Source organism: Pezoporus flaviventris, unplaced genomic scaffold (genome assembly GCF_033815535.1).
Source record: "Pezoporus flaviventris isolate CSIRO_AGI_PZ_B2104156 unplaced genomic scaffold, CSIRO_AGI_Pfla_v1 ptg000006l, whole genome shotgun sequence".
Taxonomy (NCBI): domain Eukaryota; kingdom Metazoa; phylum Chordata; class Aves; order Psittaciformes; family Psittacidae; genus Pezoporus; species Pezoporus flaviventris.
The window spans coordinates 9,118,804-9,143,230 of record NW_026892554.1 but is presented as its reverse complement, the minus strand read 5'-3'; the positions used below and the strand labels follow the sequence as shown (position 1 = coordinate 9,143,230).

The 24,427-nt window shown below is 39.5% G+C and overlaps 1 protein-coding gene across 1 annotated transcript in view; it reads right to left on the bottom strand.

Moving 5' to 3' along the window:
- Window positions 1-4,004: 4,004 nt before the first annotated feature.
- The window catches only part of ABHD17C (abhydrolase domain containing 17C, depalmitoylase), a 29,205-nt gene continuing 8,782 nt past the window's right edge, over window positions 4,005-24,427 (bottom strand). Inside the window, exons 2-3 of the mRNA XM_061446812.1 lie at window positions 9,339-9,518; window positions 4,005-5,520 (exon numbers count right to left, since the gene is read on the bottom strand). Coding sequence (XP_061302796.1) covers window positions 5,301-5,520; window positions 9,339-9,518 — 400 coding nt within the window. The 3' untranslated portion in view covers window positions 4,005-5,300. The remainder of the gene's footprint in view (window positions 5,521-9,338; window positions 9,519-24,427) is intronic.

Sequence of the window (24,427 nt, the reverse complement as noted above, 5' to 3'; positions counted from 1 at the left end):
TGGATGATCCATGCTGAGGAGGAGCGCATGCACCCCTGCCATCCAGTAAGCCAAAGGGAAAGGGCTCTGGGCAGACCCAAACAGAAAAGGGCTTTGGGGCAGACTCAAAAGCCTCCCTAAGTGCACCTAATGGCACCGTTGCAGCAGAGTGGCTTAAAACGTAAGTAGTGTTAAATCTTTAAGTATGTCTGCAAGCTTTCTAGAATAAACTGCTGCGTAAAACGTTATTTAGCATAAACAAAAGTTTGGATCAATGTTTTCAGAGGCAGCCCTTAAACTAAAAAAAGCCTGAGGAACTGAAGAAGAAAATACATTAAAGGCCCATTGCATGCAGTCACCTCCAAAGCCACAGCCAAATCATGCCATCTGTCTGCGTCTGGGAGTCAAACTGGAAACCAGAGCCGCGTTCCCCTTCCGTCTGTTGCTCAGACAACAGCCCCGCTCCTTCCCTCTCCCGGGACTGCACAGCCAGGACCTCGGCGCACCGAGACCCGCGGCTGCAGCACCGCCTTCCCCGCTCCGATTCCTCTCCCCAGCCCTGCCCACCCCACCTCCGGGCACTCCCGGGGAGCCTGTCCTCGCGTCGCTACTGACCGTGGCCGCCGGCCGCCAGCGCCACGGGCTGGGTGCCAGCCAGCAGCAGCAGCAGCAGCGGGAGCAGCCAGAGCCGGGCGCCAGGGGGGCTCCTCGGGGGGCCCGGGGCACCTGGAACAGACACAGAGTCAGGGTTTAGCCCCGCGGAGCCCCCCATCACCCCGCCGGCAGCGCTGCTCGCCCGGCGGTGCCCGCGTCCCTCGTTCCGGCCCGGTGCGCTGATCCCCGACGGGCGTAGGCCGGCCCCGGAGCTGGGCGGGCCGCGGCGGGAGGGGTGAGCCCCGAGCTGGGGGCACACCGCTGGTTGGGCGGAGCGGAGCAGAGCGCGGCCCGGCTGACACACGCGGGCAGGGCAGCGGAGATGCTGCGGACTCTGCCCAGAGGAAAGGCTTCGGCCACGTCCCACACGGAGAAGAATGAGCGCACCTTTGTGTTCAGCAGCGCAAGCACAGCTACAAGCACAGGGGAGAGTGGCCAGTACAGAACGTGCCCGCTGCCCGGCAGACCTACAGGAGCCCAGAGTTCCACTGTAAAAAGCAACGTGTGCCGGCTTATTGCCTACCACCGCCGTGCTGCAAGGAAACCAGCACAAAGCGTGTTCACCTCTACAGGAACCAAAGACAATTCACAGTTAAGGTGCCTAAGGTGGAGGGGTGAACGTGGGTTTTCTTTCATTTTTTTAAGCCAGCAGGCGTGTTACTCAAACACTTTCTGGAAAATCAGTTTGCAGGAACCCAGCTCCAGAACCAGACCCTGCCAGAGGCATGATGCCAAAGGAGCAGCACTCACACTCCTGCTGCAAGGACCAGCTTGTGCTTTCTACTGTTGTGGCAAAGTTATGAGACCTAAATACAGCACAGTTGAAATACAACCTCCCGCTTCGAAATTTACACAATCTAAGACTTGCTGCTGCAATTCGAAAACACCACATGCTAAGCAGGTAGTTTCTGTGCTTGACCTTATTCCCACTCAAAGGGTGCCCACCAAAGGATCAGCCTACCTTGAACCAGCACCAGCTGTACAAAACCTCTGCAACACAAGAAATGTCACACCTAAAATCACAGGGGAGGATATAGAGAAATAAGTTACATGAATTTAAAGAAGATCATTAATTTTCATTCATGAGAATTAATTTACATTCATAAAAAAGACCTGGGGAAGAAAACGTTTTCCAAATGAGAACAGTTTACTGCAGAACGAATACCCAGAGGAAGAAAGCACATCGGTTCTTCTGTGTTTAGCATAATTTAGAAAAAGCAAATATGATGCAGAGTTTATAAAAGATGGGCACTGTACTAAGTGTGAATACAGGTTTGGGCATTTAGAAAGCTGATGGGTCAGTGCCCAAAGCAGAACTGCCACAAACTACAGGAACAACATGGGAGAACAAGGAACTGAAATGCAGCAGAGGCAACACAGGCAACAAGTCTCCATGTGAATGTAAGTTAAATTTGTAACAGCTACATATATTTCAAAAGGATGCTTATCAAACACCTCAGAAAATGCCACCTCTAACTTTTTAACAAGTGTTTTCCTCTGTAAAAGTACAGACAACTCCTGACACATATATGCCACATCTTACCTCCCCTAAAACCAGAAGTACATCACATATGGCTGCAGTATATGAAAAACAATGCTAAGTCACACAAGACAAATGGATGGAGCATCCATATCAAGAAAATAAACATGTTAGAGACCCTTGGAAGCCCCAGTGCATGATTTACCCAGGCACAGCCAGCCATTTTTACATGGACACCTTGGTAGCTCCAAAATGTCAGCAGTTTGCTGGAACAGGCCATTTCTTAGCCCAAAGTTTCTCTTCCATAAGCTCACATCCCCCCCTTTCCCATCATCAGTGAAAAACTCTGTTCTAACCTTTTTTCTTTAAAGAAATTGGGACCTGACATCCACTGTCTTGTGTTTCACAAGCTGGCCACCGGGTTTTTTTAACCAACTGCTGTTGCCCAGCAGTGGTGTTTTGAAACGCCTCAAATAGTGATGCTTTGATATAAGTTTGCAATGTAAAGAATTATAACAATTTCAGAATTCATTTAAGAACTACTGGATGGGAACAAGGCCACAAGAAAAACTATTTCAGGGACTGACCAAACAGGTAAATGAATTATTGACTTAAAATTTGAGAGGGAAGAGGATCCATACCAGCAGGTCACTGATAAGCCATTAACATTTTAATTAACAGCAACACATTTGTATTAGTTAAATGTAGATAAACTTCACAAAGCCAAACAGACAATGCAGAAGCCAGAAGAACAGCCAAGCACCTCTGTGAACTAGTGAGGCAGGAATTTGGACAAATAAAAGACAGCACAAGTAGAAATTCACATCCAGCCAGAACACAGAGAACTCAGTCTGCACGTGCAGAGACAATGAGACATAGGTGACAATGTTGAATCCAGATTTGGGCTTCTCGTTAACAGAAGAATACTGACAAAAGCAAAGCAAATGCAAAGACAAGTCACAATATGACTGCAGGAATTAGAACAGTAGTAATTGGAAAAAAAAATTGATTTATAGGGAAACAGTTAAAGATACCAGTTTGTTGAAGGGAAAGCATAGCTACAAGGGGTGATGAAAAGAAGAAGCATTATAGGCTTAAGTTTTCAGAGCAGCACAAAGTTCAATGTGGGTATCAAAAGACAACGCCTAATTAAGTAAAATTCCCCAAGTGACTCTAAGGACAAGCTGACACTCTCAAACGTTACCTTGAACACCTGTACCACAGACATCAGCTTTGTTTCCACAAGAACACATGTAGAAATGGAAGAACATCCACTGCAAATTTATGAAGGTGTAAAATAAATACAAAGATAAGACATGTATCTGAACACAAAGGGGGGAAGCAGCAAGGCTGAGGTTATGATTAGGCAAGCCTGCCAAAAGAACAGCCAGGGCCCTGCTGCTTGGGCATTTAAAACTCACAACTAGGCAACACAGATGCACAGATCCAGATTCTAAGGATCCAGATGATGCAGAGCAGGATGGGTGTCCTCATTTCCCCCCTCTGTAAGTGAAAATACCAGTTTTTCTCCTTTTACAGTAACAAGGCTAAGTCAATAATCAAAGACAATAGACACACTTGCAGTGCTGAAAATTGACTGCAGGCCTGTTATAAGGACTCATGACAACAATGTTCAAACATTTCTCCTAAGCAATGAATCATGATTTTTTGTTACTTAAAACCAGCTGAACACCATGTAAAAGTAGCCTCTTTTACATTTTATTTACATACCAAGCTTCATGGGAATGTGGCTTTGTACCTGAGGAGAGTTTTCCTTGAAAGGAAGGAATTAAATAATGAAGTTCAAGTTACTCTATCAAATAATCTGTACTTTATACTTCTCTTATGCATGAAAAATATGTGCCAAATAAGATTCAGAAATTCAGCAAGCTCTAATCCATGCATCCTTTATTCCATTACAATCACTGTGCTGCATTCTAGCAACAGGACACAAACTGCAATCAATCGCGATCAATTTATACAACAATCTGAGGCTTACAGTACATTTAAGGCCTTTAAATTTGGAAAAATTAGACCTATGCTAGTAGTGTAACAATTTTTAAGTGTCTTGCATTTCTGATGCATAATCTGTGCGATTCCAGTGTCAAAGAATCAAATTACTTCCAAACTAAAAAGATCAGCTCAATGAAAATTTAGTTACATAAATTCATCAAAACATAAATGTGTAAATTTTTATTTTTTTTTTTGTCCTGGAAACTTTATAAAACTTTAATAGCAAAATAATATAGGGATAAAAACATATTTTAACAAAATGTATTCAATCATATACAAACCAGAATTTTGCAGTTTATTGTAACTAGACTTAAATTAAAACTACCAATTAAGAATCTATGCACAATGTAAATTCAAATATGTACAGTACTTTTAAAAAGTCTACAGGAATGCTTTACAGAAGGAAATGTCTGTTATGGCTATTATTCAGACCATCTGAATATTAAAATGAGTTTTCTAGTAGTAAATTTACACATTGATTTTTAAACAAAAGCAGTTTTTGTCCCTAGTTCCTTTAAGAGTAATTCCAGTTACATTTATACAGGTAAATGGAGAGGTCATTACAGAGTTTAGCCCCATATAGTAGTTTATTTTCAGGAAAAAGTAATATTAAATAATTTACTTGGGAAGATCAGTAAGTTAACAAAAGAACACTAGAAGGGAGGAGGGGGAACTTCATCACAATAACTTTCCAGTTAAAATACCACAGCTAGAAACTTTACAGAGAAAGTACTCCCTTGGATTGAACCCATGACTGATTGTTCAGAACAAGCTGTAGCTCATAACAGTGTGTTCTCCACGCTGAGAACACTGGGGAAATAAGTCTTTGTAAGGACAGAATTACAAACAATCTGAAGTGAGACAGAGAAAACTGATCTTCGATTAATACAGCACTAGGTAAAAAGTGTCCCCATAAGCAGCTAGTATTCCCACTTCCTCCAGGGCAACGAAGCTAAAAATTGTTGGAATTACAGTAGTTGACCATATTTGTGTGCATTAGTAGAATAAATTCCAGATACAAAAGACAAATTTCATCAGATGTTTGATTAGAACACCCTAACGACAGGGTATTTCTTCATAGTATAAAGCTATTACAGCTATCCAGTTAAAGCATGTGCAAAACCAGGTAATTTCTTCCGTTCACAGTAACTGAGGTAAAATCAGGTAGGCTTCTTCAGGAGTTGGGAAGTTCATGAGATATGAACTGTTTTAGTCTCTCTAGATATTGTGCATAAAGCTCTATGTCATTATGCCCCGCGCCTTCCACCCACAGGGGCTCTACTGCTCGTGGACATCGCTCGTACATGGCCAGGCCGTGGGAGAAATCGATCACCTCGTCTTCGGTACCGTGGATTACCAACACCGGAGAGGTTACTTTAGATATCTTGTCAATGCTGTGGATGGAAAAGAAAAAACACAGCTCAGTTTGGGGCTCTATCTTTTACATATAAAGAAAGCAACCTTAACTATCCATACATGATTCAGTTACCACTGCACACTTTTAAAGGGCTGCAGAACACCGCAATTGTGCCCAAATGATATGGAACAAGGCTCACTCTCAAAATTCATGTGTTAAACAGGAGCCTGCACTGCCATCCCCATCATCCCACCAGTTCTGATGACAAGAAGCCCAAATGGGCAGCAAGCAAATAAAGTCTGGCACCAAAAAATACCAAAAACAGTGAGTATATCTATTACAAAAACCACTGAGAGGCAAGGAAGATTCTACAGGACATACTGCCAGTGTGGACTCTTCACATCAATTCCTAATCTGTTAAATTGTAAGGTAGTAATTAACTATATTCCAGTTGTAAGACTTCATTAAAAAAAAGCCTTAGCTCATGAAGTTTGCACCTGTCTTTGAACCCCCAAATTAGGTAGACTCAGCTGGAGAAAAACAATCTGTTTTGACAAGAGCATTACACAAGGATATTTAACCAGAAAAAACTCTCACAGGATTTTACTCCATGTAACCAACTTCTCTGCCAGCTCTCATTGCAAAGTGGTCTAAGACTTTTTTCTATTTGCTTCTTAGCAGATCAATATGGCTAGTGGACACCTCTCACAGGAAAACAGGTTCAGAGGAGAAGGAAAAGTGACAAAGGCACCTTCACACCTAAGAGTCTGGGCCAGAAAATTTCAATTATGAAGTAACTTCCAAGTAGTAAACAGCAGTTTTCTCCATCTTCATGTAGGCACCAGGTTTTATTTCCTATCAGCCATTTCATGCTCGTAGTTACCAGTAATTCCAAAGCAGTATATAGACACCAAGTGCTAATGAACTCTCAGCTTCCTACCAGCTCCACTTTCATCAACGAATGGATGAACTGGCTCAGGGCATTATTCAGAGTATGGGATGAAGCAGGCAGAAAAATGAGTATCAGTAATATTCCATCTGACAGAATCATAATGATTGGGCTGGAAGGGACCTTAAAGCTCATCCAACTCTGCTGCCACAGTCAAGGACACCTTCCACTAGACGAGGCTGCTGAAAGCCCCATCCAGCCTGGCCTTGAAGTCTATTTCTTTATGCTATCTAATAAAAGGTGTTTCGATATTCCTGCTCCTGAAGAACAGGAAAGCATGCAATTTTGGTAAGACTAGAGATCTTACAAAGTGATCAAGATTGCTTAAAATGATTAAAAAACACAGATGCCAACTTACACTGACTTAAAAACAGGTTTAAAGAAGCTTTATGAAAATACGAAGTTAATTAAAAATTAAGATGTAGACTGAAGCACTAAGCCTCATGCATATAAGTCTCAGCATTTAGTATTCCAGAGAACCGTTACTGGTATTTCAGTAAACAGCTTGGTATAAACACATTTCTGTCTCAATGCGTCGCAAAAAAAAAAAATCCCAGGCTTCATGTCTTTTAAAGAGGAAAAGTGTTATTTAAAATTAAAATGCAGCCTATTTCACTTTTCCTGCCTGGAACTCAAGTTGTGTACAACTACGCTGAATACAGAAAAATATCCCAAGAATGTAAGAGAAACATTGGAATAATGCAGATTCACACACACACCCCCCCCCAGTTTTCATACCCAAATTAATATCATAGCCAAATGTAAATACTTTACAATCAACATACTATATAAAGTCTTAAGCCCATGAAGGGTCTGCCCCCCAAGCTCCATCATGTGACAGGCAAGTCAGCTACATAAAGCTATTTATGCCTAATTTTAGTGGCTAGATACTAAGTTCTCATTCATTGTAGGAAGCCAGGAAATCCCTTTCACTTCAGTATTCAGATAACAAAACTATTTTTTCCACGTATATCCACAGACCATTAAGTCAGGTAGTATTTGTGTTTTGTAGAAAACTGGAAAGCATCCCATTGCCAACTCAGCGACTCGTAAGGCAGTATTTAAACTGCACATTAGACTTACTTAGTATTCTCAGCCACACTGCTCTGCAGCTAGAAAAATCTACAGAGACCCAATTCTCATGGAGTCCCAGCATAAAATGCACATAATAGCGATTCACTGTAGGTGCACACTGAACTGTTTTGTCTCCCACCATGAAGACAGACAGTTGAGCTGCACACATTCATAAAAGTGCACTGCTGTTTCACTGCTTACAGTGCAAGTGAAGTCAGACTGACAGCAATGAACAGCTCAGTAGGGTAAGAACAAAATACTCAAGTGCTACAGTACATCTGTTGTCACTGTTCCCCCCCTCCCACTTTTTCCTTTTAAAATGGCTATTTGATTTGGCTGGTATCAGCTAATCGCTGTTACTTTTGTCATCAGAGCTATTTTTAAGGCTTTGTTTTTTCCCCTCTCACAGAAGCATTTGCAAATACTGGATTTCAGGTTTGAGGACCATGAATGAGTGTTTCAAATAAGTGTAAGGGTTTCAAATCCTGACTGCATCTTCAACAATTTAATTACTTATTTAATTCATAACCCATCTGGAAGGATTCTAAACATGGCGACTGGACACAGACACTGTGAGCACCACTACTGGTCACTATTACTTCTAGCTGCTTTGGCATACAGATTTACATCTACAGCCTCCCCCACCTTCTAATTTTAATCTGTTGTAACCAAAATAAAACAAAATGAATGCTACAAGTATCCCCTACTACACTTATTGCAAACATGACCTTCTGAAGCAAAGCCAAGCTTTGCACAAGACTTCAGGGTGTCTCTTGTCTTCTCCCTTCAACAGACCTGTTAGCTTTTTATCTGTGCCTGCCCTCACCCCCATGCCAGGTCTACATACACTGCTATAAAGAGACTGTCTTCCTCCTCTAATATTCTCCCTTAAACTGGGTCTGATAAGAAGTTTTAAAAGATTCTTAGAACATCTGCTGTTCCCAGGACCTATACTATTCTCAGATAGTTGGATATTTTAATTTAGGTCTGTGGCAATTGCTTTTCAAATGAAACAATAGGCTATAAATGCACTGTTTTATCTTGAAATCAGTTGTACATATAGGTTTCTGTACCCAAAATATTCTAGAGCTTCTTAAAGTAATTTTTTTTTTTTGTCACAGACATTAGACCTTACATGATCTCAATCAGGGAAACACAAGTCTCACTACCTTTAGTGATTTTATATGGGCAGGATGCCAAAGATGTAAAAATGTTTTTTACTTACATGGGCCAAATTAATTTCCTTAAGATCATACATGAAATGCAGAACCAAGCTGAAAAGTGAACCATACCAGTCCAGCTCTCTAGCCTCTGACCCTGTCTTGTTTTCTCCCTTTAAAAGCAGCAATTACCTGTACCTGTTTTTCTGCTGATATGGTAAAACTATAGAAATATTTCAACAAGCAGCTTGAAGACAGCACATCCATTTCATATCATATTACCTTCTAAATCAAAGTTAACTGAGATATTAAGAGTGTACAATTACCAATGAGTCATTAGCCTGAAGGATTCAATTCAGTATTATCAGTCAGTAAGCTACTACTCCAAACTTGACAGCATAAAAATTCTGATATTAACAACACAAACAACAGGAATAAAATCTATTTTAAATACTAAGACTTCTTTTGTTCATTGAACTGACTATCATGTCAGTCTGAGACTGACATCAGCCTCTTTCTTACATGGTAAATCTCTGCTTGGATTTAGAAGGTGTGCATATCAAAAGTTTAAAATGCAGGTGAATGCAGGTGACAATTCAATAAAGTTCCTTTTTAAACACCTAAGGAGCATGTGGAGTCCAGAACAACCCTCTTTGCACTGTTCATACATACCTTGGAAAAGCATCAAAGCAATAGGTTTTCCTAGTGTCAGGAAAAGCTACCCGTAATCCAGACATCAAGGGAGAATGAAGGATTACTGCTGCACACTCGTACCGAGATGCCAGGTCTACTGTAGGGACAGTACCAATACTCTGACCATACAGAATAATGTTCTCAGGACTAACACCATACCTGCAGAGACAAGAAACATCCCTTTAGAAAACAAACAAAAAAAAACCAACCCAGTTTACAACATAATTTGCATCACAAAATCAAAACCCAACCCAAACCAACAAAAAACAAAGCTTCCCTCCTACCCACTGTAGCTCTTTAAAATCTGCTCCTAGAAGATGTGAATTTACAAGTCTAAACTTTAAAACAGTCCAGTAAAGTAAACAATCAAAACATTGCACAGACTGAGAACTAACCCCAAAGAAAGAATGCCAGTTTGTTCATTAATCTTCAACATCTCCTATCTTTCACTCCACGGCACAGCAAGTTATAAATTTGACTTTCCCTTTCTTCATCCATCCCCATCTCCCCCCCCTTGCAGAGTAACTCTCCAGAATTTGAATTAGATATTCTGGAAAGTAACAACCTTTCCACTATTAATCAAGATGGTTACTCCTCTGCTCACCTCTCCACGCAGTTGGAGCAAAAAGACTAAACTGCCTTGTTAGTGTAGCTGAAGACACTAAAGAGAATAAAAATTTGAAAGGATAGTACTGTTCCTTTTTCCATTTTCTAATGGGTGTAAATTATTCATAGTTTTTCTTTTCCAGTTTAAAAATACATCAAGCTCATTTTGTAACTATTAAGATGCATAATTCCATAAAACTCAAGTGTTCATAGGGAGTCCTGGCTGGCTGGCTGCCCACTATTCCCATCCAGTCTATAAAGCTGTCTTAGCTTGTGTACTATTAAGGAATATACCAATTCAGTTTTTATTTAAAATGTGCAAAACATAAGGGAATTTGGAAGGGGCACAGGAGGCAGCGACAGTGTCTAGGAAGGACTGAGGAGTACAATAGTATTTGGCCACCACTGCTTGTTAGGAAAGCTGCAAATTAAAGCTTTTACTTGGTTAATTACAAAATATTTACCCAGAAGATTTCCATGTATAACTCACTCCACTTCCTATTGCAAGTTGTATAAAGAACAACTGAGTGCAGAAAAGAACACATTTCTAGTAGAAAATAGTGAGAACGTGTCTTTTTGCTGTCTACACTGTCTACAGTTCTGCTGTCACTGCCATGACAATGAAAATCAAACCCTACAGTTTAGGCTATACCCAGTGTACACCTGGAACATTTCAACTTCTTCACTAAGCTGATAGCAATGGCAGGCCTGCGTAGCACTTGACTTTCAAGCAGCTCAGTGATGATATATGTGCAACAGAGAAAATTACAACTGAAGAATAATCAATTAAAAAGACACCAGAAGAATAACCTAATACTAAACATCCAACTACAGGCTGTCAAGATTGCCTAGTTATACAAGGAAGTAAAACTAGAGTGGATTGTAGCCCCTGTGAAACTGGAATTTTCTATACTGCTGAGCATAAGGGTGCTTTTGGCATCTGCTGTAATATGAATAAGCAACTGTATAAAAATATCTCCCTGGTGTAAAATTTTATCCTCTTGGTAACCAAGCAGCAGCTCACATTGGTGGTCTATCACCACAGCCACAGCCTCATGTTTTTAAAGAGATGTTGTGAAGCTCTTTTAGGAGAATTTTTTCTCCCTTACTATTAGAAATAGTTCAGCACACAGTACAGCCTAGTTGATTTTGCTATGCATGTTAACAGGATCTTGGAGCAAAGCCTTGTCCTCACAGACTTCACTCTGGCTGTTGGGTGGGGAGGGCTGGAGGCATATACCTTTGATGGCAGCATATGCATCCAATCTGCTGATCTACCAGCTTCGGCATCGTATTAAAGACTGGCAAAAATGCATCAACATCAGGGAATACAGGAAAATGGGACTGGAATCAGATCCTTTACATGGCACTTAAGTGGGGATAAAATTATATTAATGCTGGTAGGTTCTGCAATACCATTCTGAACTCCAGTGTCATGATAAATATAAAGGATCCTCTCTGAATGGTTTACAATCTAAGTAGAAACTGGAAACACATGTTTGACAATCACAGGATAACAGGACAGCATAGGGTGGCAAGAGAATTCCTTCACCACATACAACTGCCTTAGTGTTGCACTTTTCTTCATCATTCATCTGCTTTGGATTCACACCTTTTGATGTTATTTTGTTTTTGAAATCAACTCTCATTGTAAATGAAGCACCTTGCTGCTGTGGCAACAGGTAATCTGGAAAAAAACCTTGATTTCATTGTACTCCAGTTAAAATCAGATACAGCCTATAGATAGCACCATTAAAAAAAAAAAAACAACAAAAAACAAACAACAAAAAAAACAAAACCACAACCACAAAACCAGCACAAGAGATCTCTATATTTAAAAGCGGCCCTTCAACACTAAATAAATGCTACAACTACTCAGTGTCTAACTCCTCAGAAAGCCAACATGACAATTTTGACCAAAACTACCCAAATCATAAAAAGGTATGAGAACACTCAGTTAATGCTCTTGTAGCCTGTCATTAGGTCAAATGCCTTTTCTACTTTGTACTCCAAGTAAAAAAAAATCTCTGGGGTTGTTTAAGTTAGAGACAGTCCAACTTTCCAAGACAGAACAGTTACTGTAACAGATTTATCTTCTTAAGCCCTTTACTATTACACCATCAATCAGAAGGTGAGACATCAAGCTTACCACAAACATCAGCAGGAACAGCTATATGTAAAATTTATTGCAAGGCCAAAGGACATATGACAACTCATAAGCAAGGGCCATGAATAATTGACACATGTGAGGTTCTTGGAGCTGAAGGCCAGGGCTTGGCTCTGTGATACTGAGTCTTCACAACACGGCCCAGCTGGTGACTCAGCAAGCACTGTTCAGAGGTACAATATGGGGATGCTAGCTTTAAAATATTTAAAAACACTTAAAATCATTTAAAAATACTTAAAGTTTCCTTTAAGCAGAGGCTGGGACCCTTCCCCACTCTCTGCAAACTCCCTTGTTGTATCAGATTGTTACGCAACAGGAACAGTGATACAGAAAGTGAAGAGGAAGAGCAGACCTTGATAAGAGGGCAGCAATGAAAGGGAAACTAAGTGACATAGGAAAAAAAGAAAGAATGTCATAGAAAAAGGCAAAAGAGAAAAGAGGAATCCTGTTACACTGTGCTCTCCTATTAAGGAAGAAAGTCCTTCCACCAGTGAAACAGCAGCTCCTAAAAATATCTTCCCTGAAACACACCAGCTTTGGTCTCTGTGGAAACAGAGATCCATCCTACACTGCGGGAGACCCAAGTCAAACGCTTGGGTGGGATGTTCCTGCACTTCTCTTGTGGAGCCTGTCAGAGTTCAAAACAAGCAGGGCAACACTGCAGTGTTGAAACCAGCTTCCAAACCAGCAACACCAAAGTAGGAAGCAATTCAAACAGTTACTGTGGGCCTATGCAAAATACTGGTTTGACAAGGAAGATAAAAAGGCAGGCACTGTTTTTTTCCTCAAGGGAAGTCAGTTATAAGTGCAAATCTACTGCTGTTCAAAATGATGCAAGCATTTCTGCTCCCCCTTACCCACAAACACTCTTCAGGTGGAAAAACTCTCCAGCCTAGTCTATTCTCAATAGCCTATGAGTAACTATGTTGATTATGATTAAAGATAACATTTCTTATGTGCTATCTTCAGCTATATTCACAAGCCTGTACCTACAACTTCCCAACTCAGGACAGGTACACCTAATGCACCAACATACTCCATAGTCACTAGTAACAGAGCATTTTGGTTTTGCCCTGTGTTACTGCTTTAATTCATAAAAATTAGGTTTACCAGCAACTCTGGTCTCCTTATGCTAGCATGAATTATGTGCATAGAAGTTGGCTATTAAGAATCCACACCCCAAACTCTTCTACTTACTCCTGCACTGAGTAATTGGAGACCTCAGCAACACCAACAGGTCAGTGGGACAGAGGAGGCTGGGAATATTGCCGACACCCAGTACAACTGGAGGATGGGACACAGTTACTACTAGTTCAGACTGCTTAGCTGTGCAGCTGTGGCTTGGGCCACGTATGAGGAAACTGAGGAGGGACAACACAGATAGTAGTATCATTTGCCTTTGTAAAGTTCTTAACACTTTCTGGCTGACAGCACTATGTACAAACTATGTATTATCATAAACCAACATTAATTATGAGCATACGATATCAATTCTCCCTCCTCCCAGGCTTCAGCTTTGAGTGATACAGATGGAAAGTTTACCAATGCTATTTTTACGCTCTCCTTGCTCAGTTGAAAGCACTAGTGGAATGCTGCTTCAGAGACTACACACGTGTGTCATACAGCTGAAGCCCTGCAATGTTCACAGCCAAAGCTACGGCATCTGTGCCAATCCTCAAAGGTATGAAATACATATTCATAATGAGGCCAGTTTTTTTCTTCAGGCTTACTGAAGTAGTGAAGTTAACCACACCTTGTGTTTTCAGTTATGAAGTTTTAGTGTATTTGCTGTCCCAATATCCCTTACCTAAACTGAAAAACATATAGAACAGTATGCATATAGCAACAGCAACAAATCAGTTTTCAAAAACAATCACAGTAACCATCTAAGCAGAGCATTTTGACTAAACAAACCTGATTTCGTAATGCTACTGAAAACTACTTTTTAACTGCTACTAAACTAAAGCAGCTACTGGTGGTCAAGTTCTTCCTTTCAATGCAGTATATAAAGACAAAAAAGAAGGAAAATAAGCTACCTAGCTTACGTGTTCTTGCAAGGAGAATGAGTTTGAAACTATGCACTCACACCTCAAGGGAAACACCAATTAAATAATTCATCTTCAAGACACAAAGAAAATCCAGCTTACATCAGGAACAACACAAATTCATGTCACATTTGGACGAAACAGTGACTTCTAGAGTATTCCTAATAGGACATACATTTGCTCAGTTACAGTAACATCTTCATAAGCTATTCTTCAAATCTGTTTCTTCCTGTTTATACAAAGCCATTTGTCACAACATACTATTTATTGCCTTTTCAAAATGCATTATCACCAAACTTTATAATCCAGAGAAATTTAGATTGCTTGTTAAGAAACACAGATAGGTTTTACTACAGCATCATTATACAATTCATAAGATATGCATCTACATTTTCAGATAAAAGTGGTTATTTAGTCCAGCATGAGTCTAAAAATTTAATTTTGGAGGTAGAAACAAAAAAACCAAAAATCCTCAACTAAGTACAAATCCCACATGCAGACTGCATAACTTGAATGAGACTTTATGTTGTAGGACACTTATGTTGAAAAACCCCACAAAACCTCAACAAGAGAGAAGTCAGCCAATAAATATTATTGCAAGTAACTTACAATAGCAAAAAAAAAAACCACCGAATTTCACATTGTGCTTCAGCACCACTCCAGTGTGTCAGTCAGAATACCACAGAAATTACAGCAGATTTTCTGCTTAAATGCCAACAGTGAATTGAAAGCAAAGTGTTAGATTAAGGATTTTTGGTTAACAATAACAACTCTCAAATGACAAAAACCAGAATTATTTCAAGATTTCCAGGAAACCCTGGCACACAGCAAGAGTCCCTGTACCAGTTTCTCACTCCAGTTTCCTTGAATTCACAAAAACATAGGTCTAAAATTCTTCACTGTTTTACTGAGCGCAATAGAAACTGGTTCTTTAAATTATGAGATGTCTTGTTATCCCCTACCTCCTTCTTGACCAAGTCTACAAGTACTATGCGATTTAAATTCAGGTACAGCAGACTCTCTTTGACTTCACATTTTTCTTGTAGTAAGAGCCAAAACCAGTTTGCATAGTATTCTGGCTTATAAAGCTGCAAAAAAGACAATTTTTTTTGGCACATATCCCAGCACACTGTCACAGGAGCAGACAAGTAATTCCACAAATGTGTTCACACTCAAAATAATTTCAATGGCTGCCAGAGAAATTTAATCAAGGAGTCTGCCACAGTTTTATATGACTATTATTTCACTGCCACACCAGACATTTTGTTACACAACAGAGAAACCCTAGTGCTAATCAATATAAGGTAACTAATACAATTACAGAATAAACCTATGACTCTTGAAAATGCCCTCTTAAAGGTTATTTTGGAAGACATTATTTGCAAGTATCATACTGCTCCAGGCTTGATGATCTATGTGGCTGTAGCGTTAATCCAGTGATGTACACTCCTCTTTTCGTATAAATAAATGGATCAACTGGAAAGAAACAACTTCTAGGCACTTCTTAGGATGATCATTTGCCCTGCAGTAACTTAATTATACTGAAGAATGAATCATTACAACTGCTTCTTGATTACTGTCTTGTGACAAACAGCGATCTGTTACTAAATACTGAGAACTGTGCTCAAAGTTCAAGTGAGTCCTAAACAAGGATATTAAATATCACTGGTGAGCTCAAGCACCCATGACAAAAGCAGGTGATCTACACACTGCCAAGTAGTGAAACCACTGCAAGTTTGTCCTGAAGAACCAGGGTAAGTAAAGGAAGGCTGTTTCATGGCATTGTCTGCTACGAACTGTAATGAAATTGCATTTTAAATTAACTGAACTGTGCTAATCTGCACAGAGTAGCTTTGGGGTAAGGGCTGAATGTTGTTTTGGTTTTGTTTTTTTATTAATAACATCCAAATAATACTAATTCCACTAAAAGTTTGCTCCTTTTTCACATCTAGCCTTAAATTACCTTGTGCTCATCTGCCTTGAACAGGCTCCTGAAGATGTCATATTTCAAAGTGGGAAACACCTTCACTAACTAATGTAAATCTGCTCAAGACTCAAAGCAAAACCAAGCACTCTTCAACAGTAAATCCATTCATCTTCTTCCCCCCCTCCCCAGCTTCACCATTATGAGTTCCTCCTCCCTCTTCAACACCCATTTTGTTGAACGATTTCAAGCCACACCATGACAGCACTTCCACTGTGCATTTTTGAGACAACTTACCACCACCAGCTACAGTGAAGCAGCCTGGCAGGTAGCAGGCCCAGCCTGCAGTGTCCTTTTGTTAGAGCCTCATCAATCAGGCTCTACCCTCATAACCACTTATACCTCATGATCTAACAGCAGAGACCATTTGACAACTGCAATCAGACTGCATCTATCCATCCTAATGTTTTCAAGAATTAAAAGAGAAATGAAGCATAAAAGCATAAAAAAAAACCCAAACCAAAAACAAAACCCCAAAACCAGACAGTATGCACCACCAGCCAGGAAAGAAGGCTTCTGCAAATTTGTGTTCTGGTGTAGATCTCATCCAAGCTATCTGAACTGTACCAAAACACTGTGATGCAAAAGACAGAATACGCAGAAAATCTGCAATCTGTGCTTGCAGACCTATTTTTTATTTCTTAGGGAGCTACAAAGTAAAACCTCCTTTGTTTTCTTCTGTACTGCGAACTCAACTGTACCTCTAACACAACTCTTCACCACCACAATAACCCAGAATACTAAATTTTGGTGTCTGGCTGATGCTAGGTTACTCATTTGTATACCACACAAACTAGCAGTTGTGTGTATAAACAACAAACAGATTTGACACAGTTGCTTCTGTCTGACTGAGAGTTTAGGGTTTTTTTTTCCTAGATAGAAGGGAAAAAGGAAACTTTATTAAACGTACATTGAAATTTAAGTAGGAACTTGTGCCATGGGCACGCTGATATAAGAGAACAGAGTAACTTTGCCTCTACAGTCATTAATTCTTTCATATCGAGTGAAAGTTAGCAAGGCGGCCACGGACAAGCAAAACCAGACTCATATAGGACACTCAGCAAAATGAGCGATGATGCGGCTGAGCCTTCTGTTTGAACTCTACCTTTATCATTCTACTACTTATGATGAAAGGTGAATAACACTTCAATACATGGTGTGCATTCATGCAATGAAAGGAAGGGAGCATTTTCCTAAATTAATTCCTAAATAAACACCCCTAAACACTGGAGGTTTATTTCCCTAATCACAGCAGCAAATGCAATCCAAATCCACTGTAAACTTTAATACAAGAAGCTAGGAACAGGGGAAACAGCAGTTAAACACTGGGATGTATTCAAATGTAATTTCTGCTCCCCAGTTTTCTTTGCTTTAGCAACCTTAGTAACCAACTAGAGCTCTTAAGCCAGCACTGCAAGGTTTTGGTTTTGAAGATACACATTCTCTCTACTCCTCAGTTTCCTTCTCCCAAAGTGCTTTCTCAAAGCAATCTTGATTTACATCATCTAGTCCCAAAACACAACATGTTGATGGCATACTAAAGTGAATCTCTCACTCCAGTTATTTTAAAAATAGAGTACTGGAGTTAAGTGAAAGTATTTTGCGTTTAATTGAAATGCTCTGTAGCAAATAAACATGGAATACAGAAGTCTTAAGCTTTATTTATCAAAGCCAAAAACTTCTACTGGCCGCTAAGAACTATCTTCATGACCACAGCATCAATAATTCACAAAAACTCAGTCAGCTACATTCTATTATATACTCTTTACTGTAACCAGTGTACAAAATCTACATAGCCAGCCTTCCAGGTACATTTAAATAAGCTGAGACAGCAGAGACATTTCTGTTACTTTGACAGAGAAGCTCAGCCTATAGTATCTTCTGGAGTAAAGAATTCATTATCTTTACCCCTACCTTCTACCGCATCTCTAATCTGCTGTGGTATTCCTGTTTTCAGCTGTACACATCATAGTCTGTTTTATAATACAGCGCAGCTAAGACACATGAGCAAAGTCCTTGCAACATGACATAAAAAACTTTGACAATCCTTTCACTTTGGACATCCTGCACTCAAAAGCTGAAAAAAAAATAAACTACTTCATAAAACTGTAATTCTGTAAGGGTTGTTATGAAGAACAAGAAAGATTTGATGATATCCATGTACCTAAACACAGTATCTTTTAATATAAAGACTTCAGTTAAAACAAGTATGTGTCAACGAACACAGAAACTGGTTCCCTAGGAAACATTAAAAAAACCCATGTGTAAATATTAACACTGGTTATGCATTCCCGCAAGTTCTGTGCCTTCATAGCTGTCTCTTAAATTTCAGTTACTTCCAAACTGGAGTGCTTTGCCTTATTCCCAAGGCTGAAAATTCTGTGAGCCAGGGCATTCTGGCTTACCTCCCAAGCCCATCAACATAAGCCTCCTCACCACCCTTGGCTCAGCACTGGGAGACTGAGGGTTTACAAGCCTGGAGGAAGCAATCTTGCTGCTCTCCAACAGTTCGCAAAGCATTTTTGCTCAGGAGCACAGTATTATTCTGCTAGTACTCCCACCTACTTATTGGAGCACCTCTGACATGTCGCTTTTGAGCACTGCTCTTACCCTTCCTCTTCACATCAAACACTGATTTCCCTTACCTCTACATACCTACAGCACCATGTTCAAGACTGTCCTGCAGCAGCAACAATTGTCATGAGCTCACCTATGCAAGCTTAAGCCTCTGGCTCACATGTTAGGATTACTTCTCTGAGGAGCACAGTGGCTTTTGACCCAAGCTGCTGCCTGCTCCACCCGTCTCCAACGCTTCTACCCTCTTCCCAGGCACAGCTCCCAAAACAGGGAAAACTGCTGAAGCACACAAACCACAAGTCAAGACAAAAAGATATGGCACCAGTTTTCTTTAAATGTATCAGGCTGTACTTTCTGAAATTTGAGTTCAGACTGGATAAACATATAATGAAACTAGACTTACCCTAAACTGCAATCAAACTGCAAAGCTCACCCAAAATTTCACACTTCTAGGTTTGCACAGCTGCTTAGCTATACACATTGTAACTTAATAAAAAATTTTAAAAAAAAAGAGTATTCCCAACCTAAGGATTTATTGTAATTTTGTATACATTTCAGTCTCTACAGATTTTACAAAGAGCCTCATGTGTTCAAGGTTTAACAACTTTAATTCTCCAGTTTTGCTATGATTCTTTGATACAGTTGTGAAATGTGGCAGTGATACAGCATTTTCCTTATGTCACTTGTAGACAGTCTTAACTATATCCAGAAAACAGGCTGATATAAAAAGATTTAAGTATCATCCCCATAATGCTGACAGAGGAGAACAAAGAAAAAGTTGAACCACCTCAACAAACAGCAGGTGTCTGTATCCAAAATCCTATTGTAACAGACAAAGTTTAAGCCATTTTCACACAATTCTTCAAAGATCCCTGGAAACCTGAATGCAGTCTCTCCTACAGAACACCAGAGCCAGCATCTGAGAGGATTATGTGGGAGCTGGAATGGATAAACCCTTGCACGTATGGAGGCAGACAAACTGGATGCATCACATTTTCCCATCCAGAAGCATTAGCATAGCTCTTGCGGTGATCTTAGAGTCTCCAATACAAACAGCAGGAGAGGGCAGAAAGGCACATTGAGGACATGAACAGCAGAAAGGTCCTGATTCAAAAGTGATCAGTACCAATGAACTGGTCTAATACTGCCAAAAAGAACTGACTGCAGATGAATGCATCTGTCCCCAGTATATGAATATTTTATCAGACAGCATTATACAAAGATGACTCAGCTGGCAGTACGATTTCTCTTTCCTTTATATACCTACATTAATACGCTCAAACACTGTAGAAGAACAAAGAAAGTTATTAAATAAGACTGGGCTTCTCTCAAAGATATGCAGTATCTCAATCACTGGAGGGCTGTATGCAGAAGCCAAGCAGTGTCAAGGCCTGTGCTATCCAGGAGACCACCATGCTTGGATAAGTCCTCTTTAACTCTCTGAAAACAATTAGTGTTTCTTTGAGTTACTCTAACCAATTCCACAGACTGAAAAAAGAAAGACAGGCAGTATTTTAATTTTAAAATCGGAACAATAGGTGATTCCTCTGCACTGACATGTCTTGTGAATCATAAATAAGAAGAAATCCTCCTTGGATAAGTGACACTGTAACCTCTATTTTTCCCTCAATCCCCAGATAAGTGGAGGCAACACATACCAATTTTCTAACTGCTCCAGACACTGAGCTTTATTACAGTGTGAATCTGTATGCACTTCAGCATTTGCTTTCAAAGAAGTGGCAAATCCACAGCCTCGAAGAGAAACAGTATCCTCCTGACGAGTCCCTCCTGCCTTCTCTCAGTGATCCATTTTCAATTAGATTCATTAAATATTCTAATACCAAAGTGATAACTGCCAAAATGGAGGACAGACATTTTACAAAAGCAGTTTATAACTGGAAAATATTCTTCCAGCACCTTTTCAGAAACTAGAAAACCTACTGCTTTTTTCCTTCTCTGTCATTTTTGTATTGGCACTCTGATTTTTAAAAAAAAAAACAAACACAAAACAAACAAACAAAAAAAAAAAAACACACCAAAAAACAGACTCATCAATCTCTTTCTCCTATACATCCTCAAGTTCTTCCATTCCTGTTGCTCCTGTTGCTGGTCTGATTTGACTCTACCAGGATTAAAGATCCATTGCTCCACAAACTCTATACATTATCACACTGGTTTACACTTTATTTTCCTCTTGCAAATGTTCCTATGATGAACTTCAGCACAATGAATGTTCAGGCCCCAGCAACAGTCAACATAAAGCTGATTAAAAAAAATATATAGCAATCACCAGGATTAGCAGCACCAGATGTTCTAAAACAGCAGACCACAGATAACTAGTTCAGAGCTTAAAAATCAAATTTCCTAGCCAAAGCCTTTATCACTACAAACCCAGGGGCTAAATCCTTTCTCCCTTCTCCCAGTAAATACTGCTAAGAACTGTGAACAATAAAATTTGGCATGAAGTTTCTCCTGAATACCTCTGTTCAGTTGAAGCGCTCATGAAACCTGCCTTGTGCTCTCCAGAAACACGGAAAGACAGCACAAAAAAGTAATTTATTACAGAAACAGATATCTGCATTTAATTATAGTTAAAAATATTTCATATCAGAAATTTTACCTATCTTCAAGTAATAAATGTTAATCTAAGAAATGTTGAACTGTAATTTTGTACCTTTAGAAAAGTATTCACTTCTCAAAACTTTCCTAACCTCACATCAGAAAATCCAGGTCATACATACTTGTCCAGGTATCTTATCTGGGCCCATCCAAGCTTCTATGTAGTAAAAGGCATTTTGCCCATATCATGCAAATGAAGGTTTTGACAACTGCCAAACAGCATGCTTGCAGATTAGTTTCTGCCAACATACCTAGTTAATGGGGCCAATTGCTCTTGTAGTCTTTTTGGCAAAAGATTCCAGGCTAGTCAGCCTTTTCCCCCTCAAAAAACGATGCTTACCAATTAACAGTTAACTACTGGACAAGAAGCAGAAGTACCTAGCTGTGGATCATGGACAACTGCTAATGCAAGCACTTATTATGGTCATTATTTCAGCTGATAATGTAAAGGTAGAAACTGACATGCAGATGCACCTCAGAAAATTAAAGAAAATAATAAAAGAAAAAAGAGCAGCAGTTTCCTGATGTTACTCAGCATCCTATTTGCTTCTATTTCCAATGCAGTACTTGTAAAGCAAGCAGGCTTCTTAATTTGATTGCAGTATCACAGAAGAACAACTGGTTATGCAGGAAAAAATGTTAGCAATTCCAGTACAGGCCACACCGGTACTTAACTGCCTACCAGTAAACCTGCACAGCATAAAGAAGTCTTGTCCTGTTGAAGTTTCTGTTTCTGAAATAGCAGATAACAGTGCAGTGCTTGGAAAAGTACACATATTAATGCCTACATTATGGCCAAATGCCATTTGGATAGCAACGTTTTGGCTATGTATGTTTCCTGCACCATCTCATGACATGCACTTCTAGTTACCAGCTACTGCTCTTCCTCAACATAGGTTTTTCATATCTATCTCTGAACAATTACATTTTTCAAATGAACAGTATTTCTCTTTGTCCAAGTACCTCAAAGCTTCTAAGACAGAGGCAAAATAGAAATATTTAATGAGAATGTTAAGAAGTATTTAAAAAGGAAGTCTGTTCAGTTCTACAGTGAAGAGTAGGTAAAAACATAGCTCACATTAAACTATTGCCTAGAAGTACTGGGAATAGCAGAAGGAAGAAAAAGCAGTGTAACAAATGGCAAACAATGCCTGCTAACTACAGCCTTCAAAAATCAAAGTTAAGTTTAAGCTAACATTGCTTCCTTTATTCTGAATTAACACATACTTCATCATTAAAAAAAACCAAAAAACAAACAAAAACAAAACATGAGAAAATTGCTATGAATATTACTTCAGTTTTTCCTGCTGCTGAAATGCAACAGGCTTAGAACTGCATCCAGGTAAGAAACATCCAAGATCCTTAGGTTTAATGTTCCTCATTATGAACATCATTAAAGTGGATTTTTGGATAGAAAGGGTAATTTCCTGAAATAATTGGAAGCTGCCAGGTCTTATTTATATCAATAGTGTCTGTTCAGTGCTCTACACAATATGGTCTCAGATCTTAGATGAGCTTTGACAGAAGGGCAACCAGTTTGGAAGGGTGGTACATTTGGCACCAGCTTCCTTAATTTCAGGATAAAAAAGAACTCAATAAACCAAGGAGACTTTCCAACCCTTTCGCCCTATACAAAACTGGGTGAACATTGTGGATTTATGGCAATCTTTAACATCAAGTACTTGGATCCAAGTAGTATTTGAGTACATTCTATCGTCTTTGTTAATGCAAATACAAATTAGAAAAATTTCTTGGATTTCTTTCTAAAGGCAACTATATTTGTGCCTGTATTCCATCACAGATAGTTTCTGCATTATTAGACTGATTTTTAGTACAAATTTCAAAAACAGGATAAAGAACTACTTGCACTGGTTTCATGCCTGGGGGCTTTAGAAGTGAACATCACAATGTATGAATAAGAGCAGAAGAGCTCTTAATAAGCAAGAGCTCAGGGGAAAGGGCAGAGGGTTTCTGTACCAGAGGAACAGAAACTTGGAAGGTGGCAGAGATTCAGCAAAAGTCAAAACCTTTTAGGTATCCTGGTCAGACTTAAGGTTAAAATATCAGGTAATATCTTTAACTACTGTACTGACTCCTGAAGGGTGTTTCTTGCATCAGAAAGAGATGCCTGCAATGTATGCTAACCCACAGTGTACTTATGAACTAGTCCAAGGCAAAGGTTACATGCTCATAAACTAGTATGCATAAAAATAGCAAAACTGAAGCTGAAACGTTTCGTGACCCCACCTCTTCCTAAAACTCTGGTACTTTTATAGTCAGTTAAACTTGGTAAGATGCTCATACCCAGACTAATCTACTAAATTTTTCTGTAGAATTATTAAGACACGTGAAGAAACATGCTTTAGTAGAAAAACAGACAATGTTACAGTAGGGAACAACAAAAAGATATTATGGAAAAATGCGTAATACAACTTAATACACACACTGAGGTACATTCCAGTCTGACTGGCTCTTGACCAAGCTGCCTCAAGGTAAGAATTGTCCAGGGAACACCTCCAAGATAAATATACCAAATTAGTTACTTCATTTATAAAACCCCAAAACAACACACCAAAACACACACCTGAAGCTATAAAGAACAAACAGCTTGCTGGAGAAGACTTTCATAAATCTGCACTGGAGAACACGCTTCAAAAGCAAGATTATTTTCTTGAAAGATGGCACCTTCCCCAGGCTGTAATACAGCCAACATCCTATAAAAATACATTCATCAGATGCTGGGGAAGACTATACAGAGATGGGACAAAGATTAAAATCTGTACAAACAAACCAGTCCAATGCTTAAGGCAGTAAGTTAACTACTCAAAGTTTCCTTTAAAGTATAGATGGCTCCATACACCATTCTGGCTGCAAAATGCCCAACAGAAGTCTGCCCCCATATTGTTGTTGGCTTCCCTTTTATTTTGTATATTATTAAGGCTTGCAATTTACTGTACAGTGTAATAGTTAAGATAAAGTGTCTTGCTATCTTTATTATAAATAGCTATTAAGATTCATGGAATAATGATAAAATAATTTGAAGCTTATCTCAGTTTATCTGTATACTGGA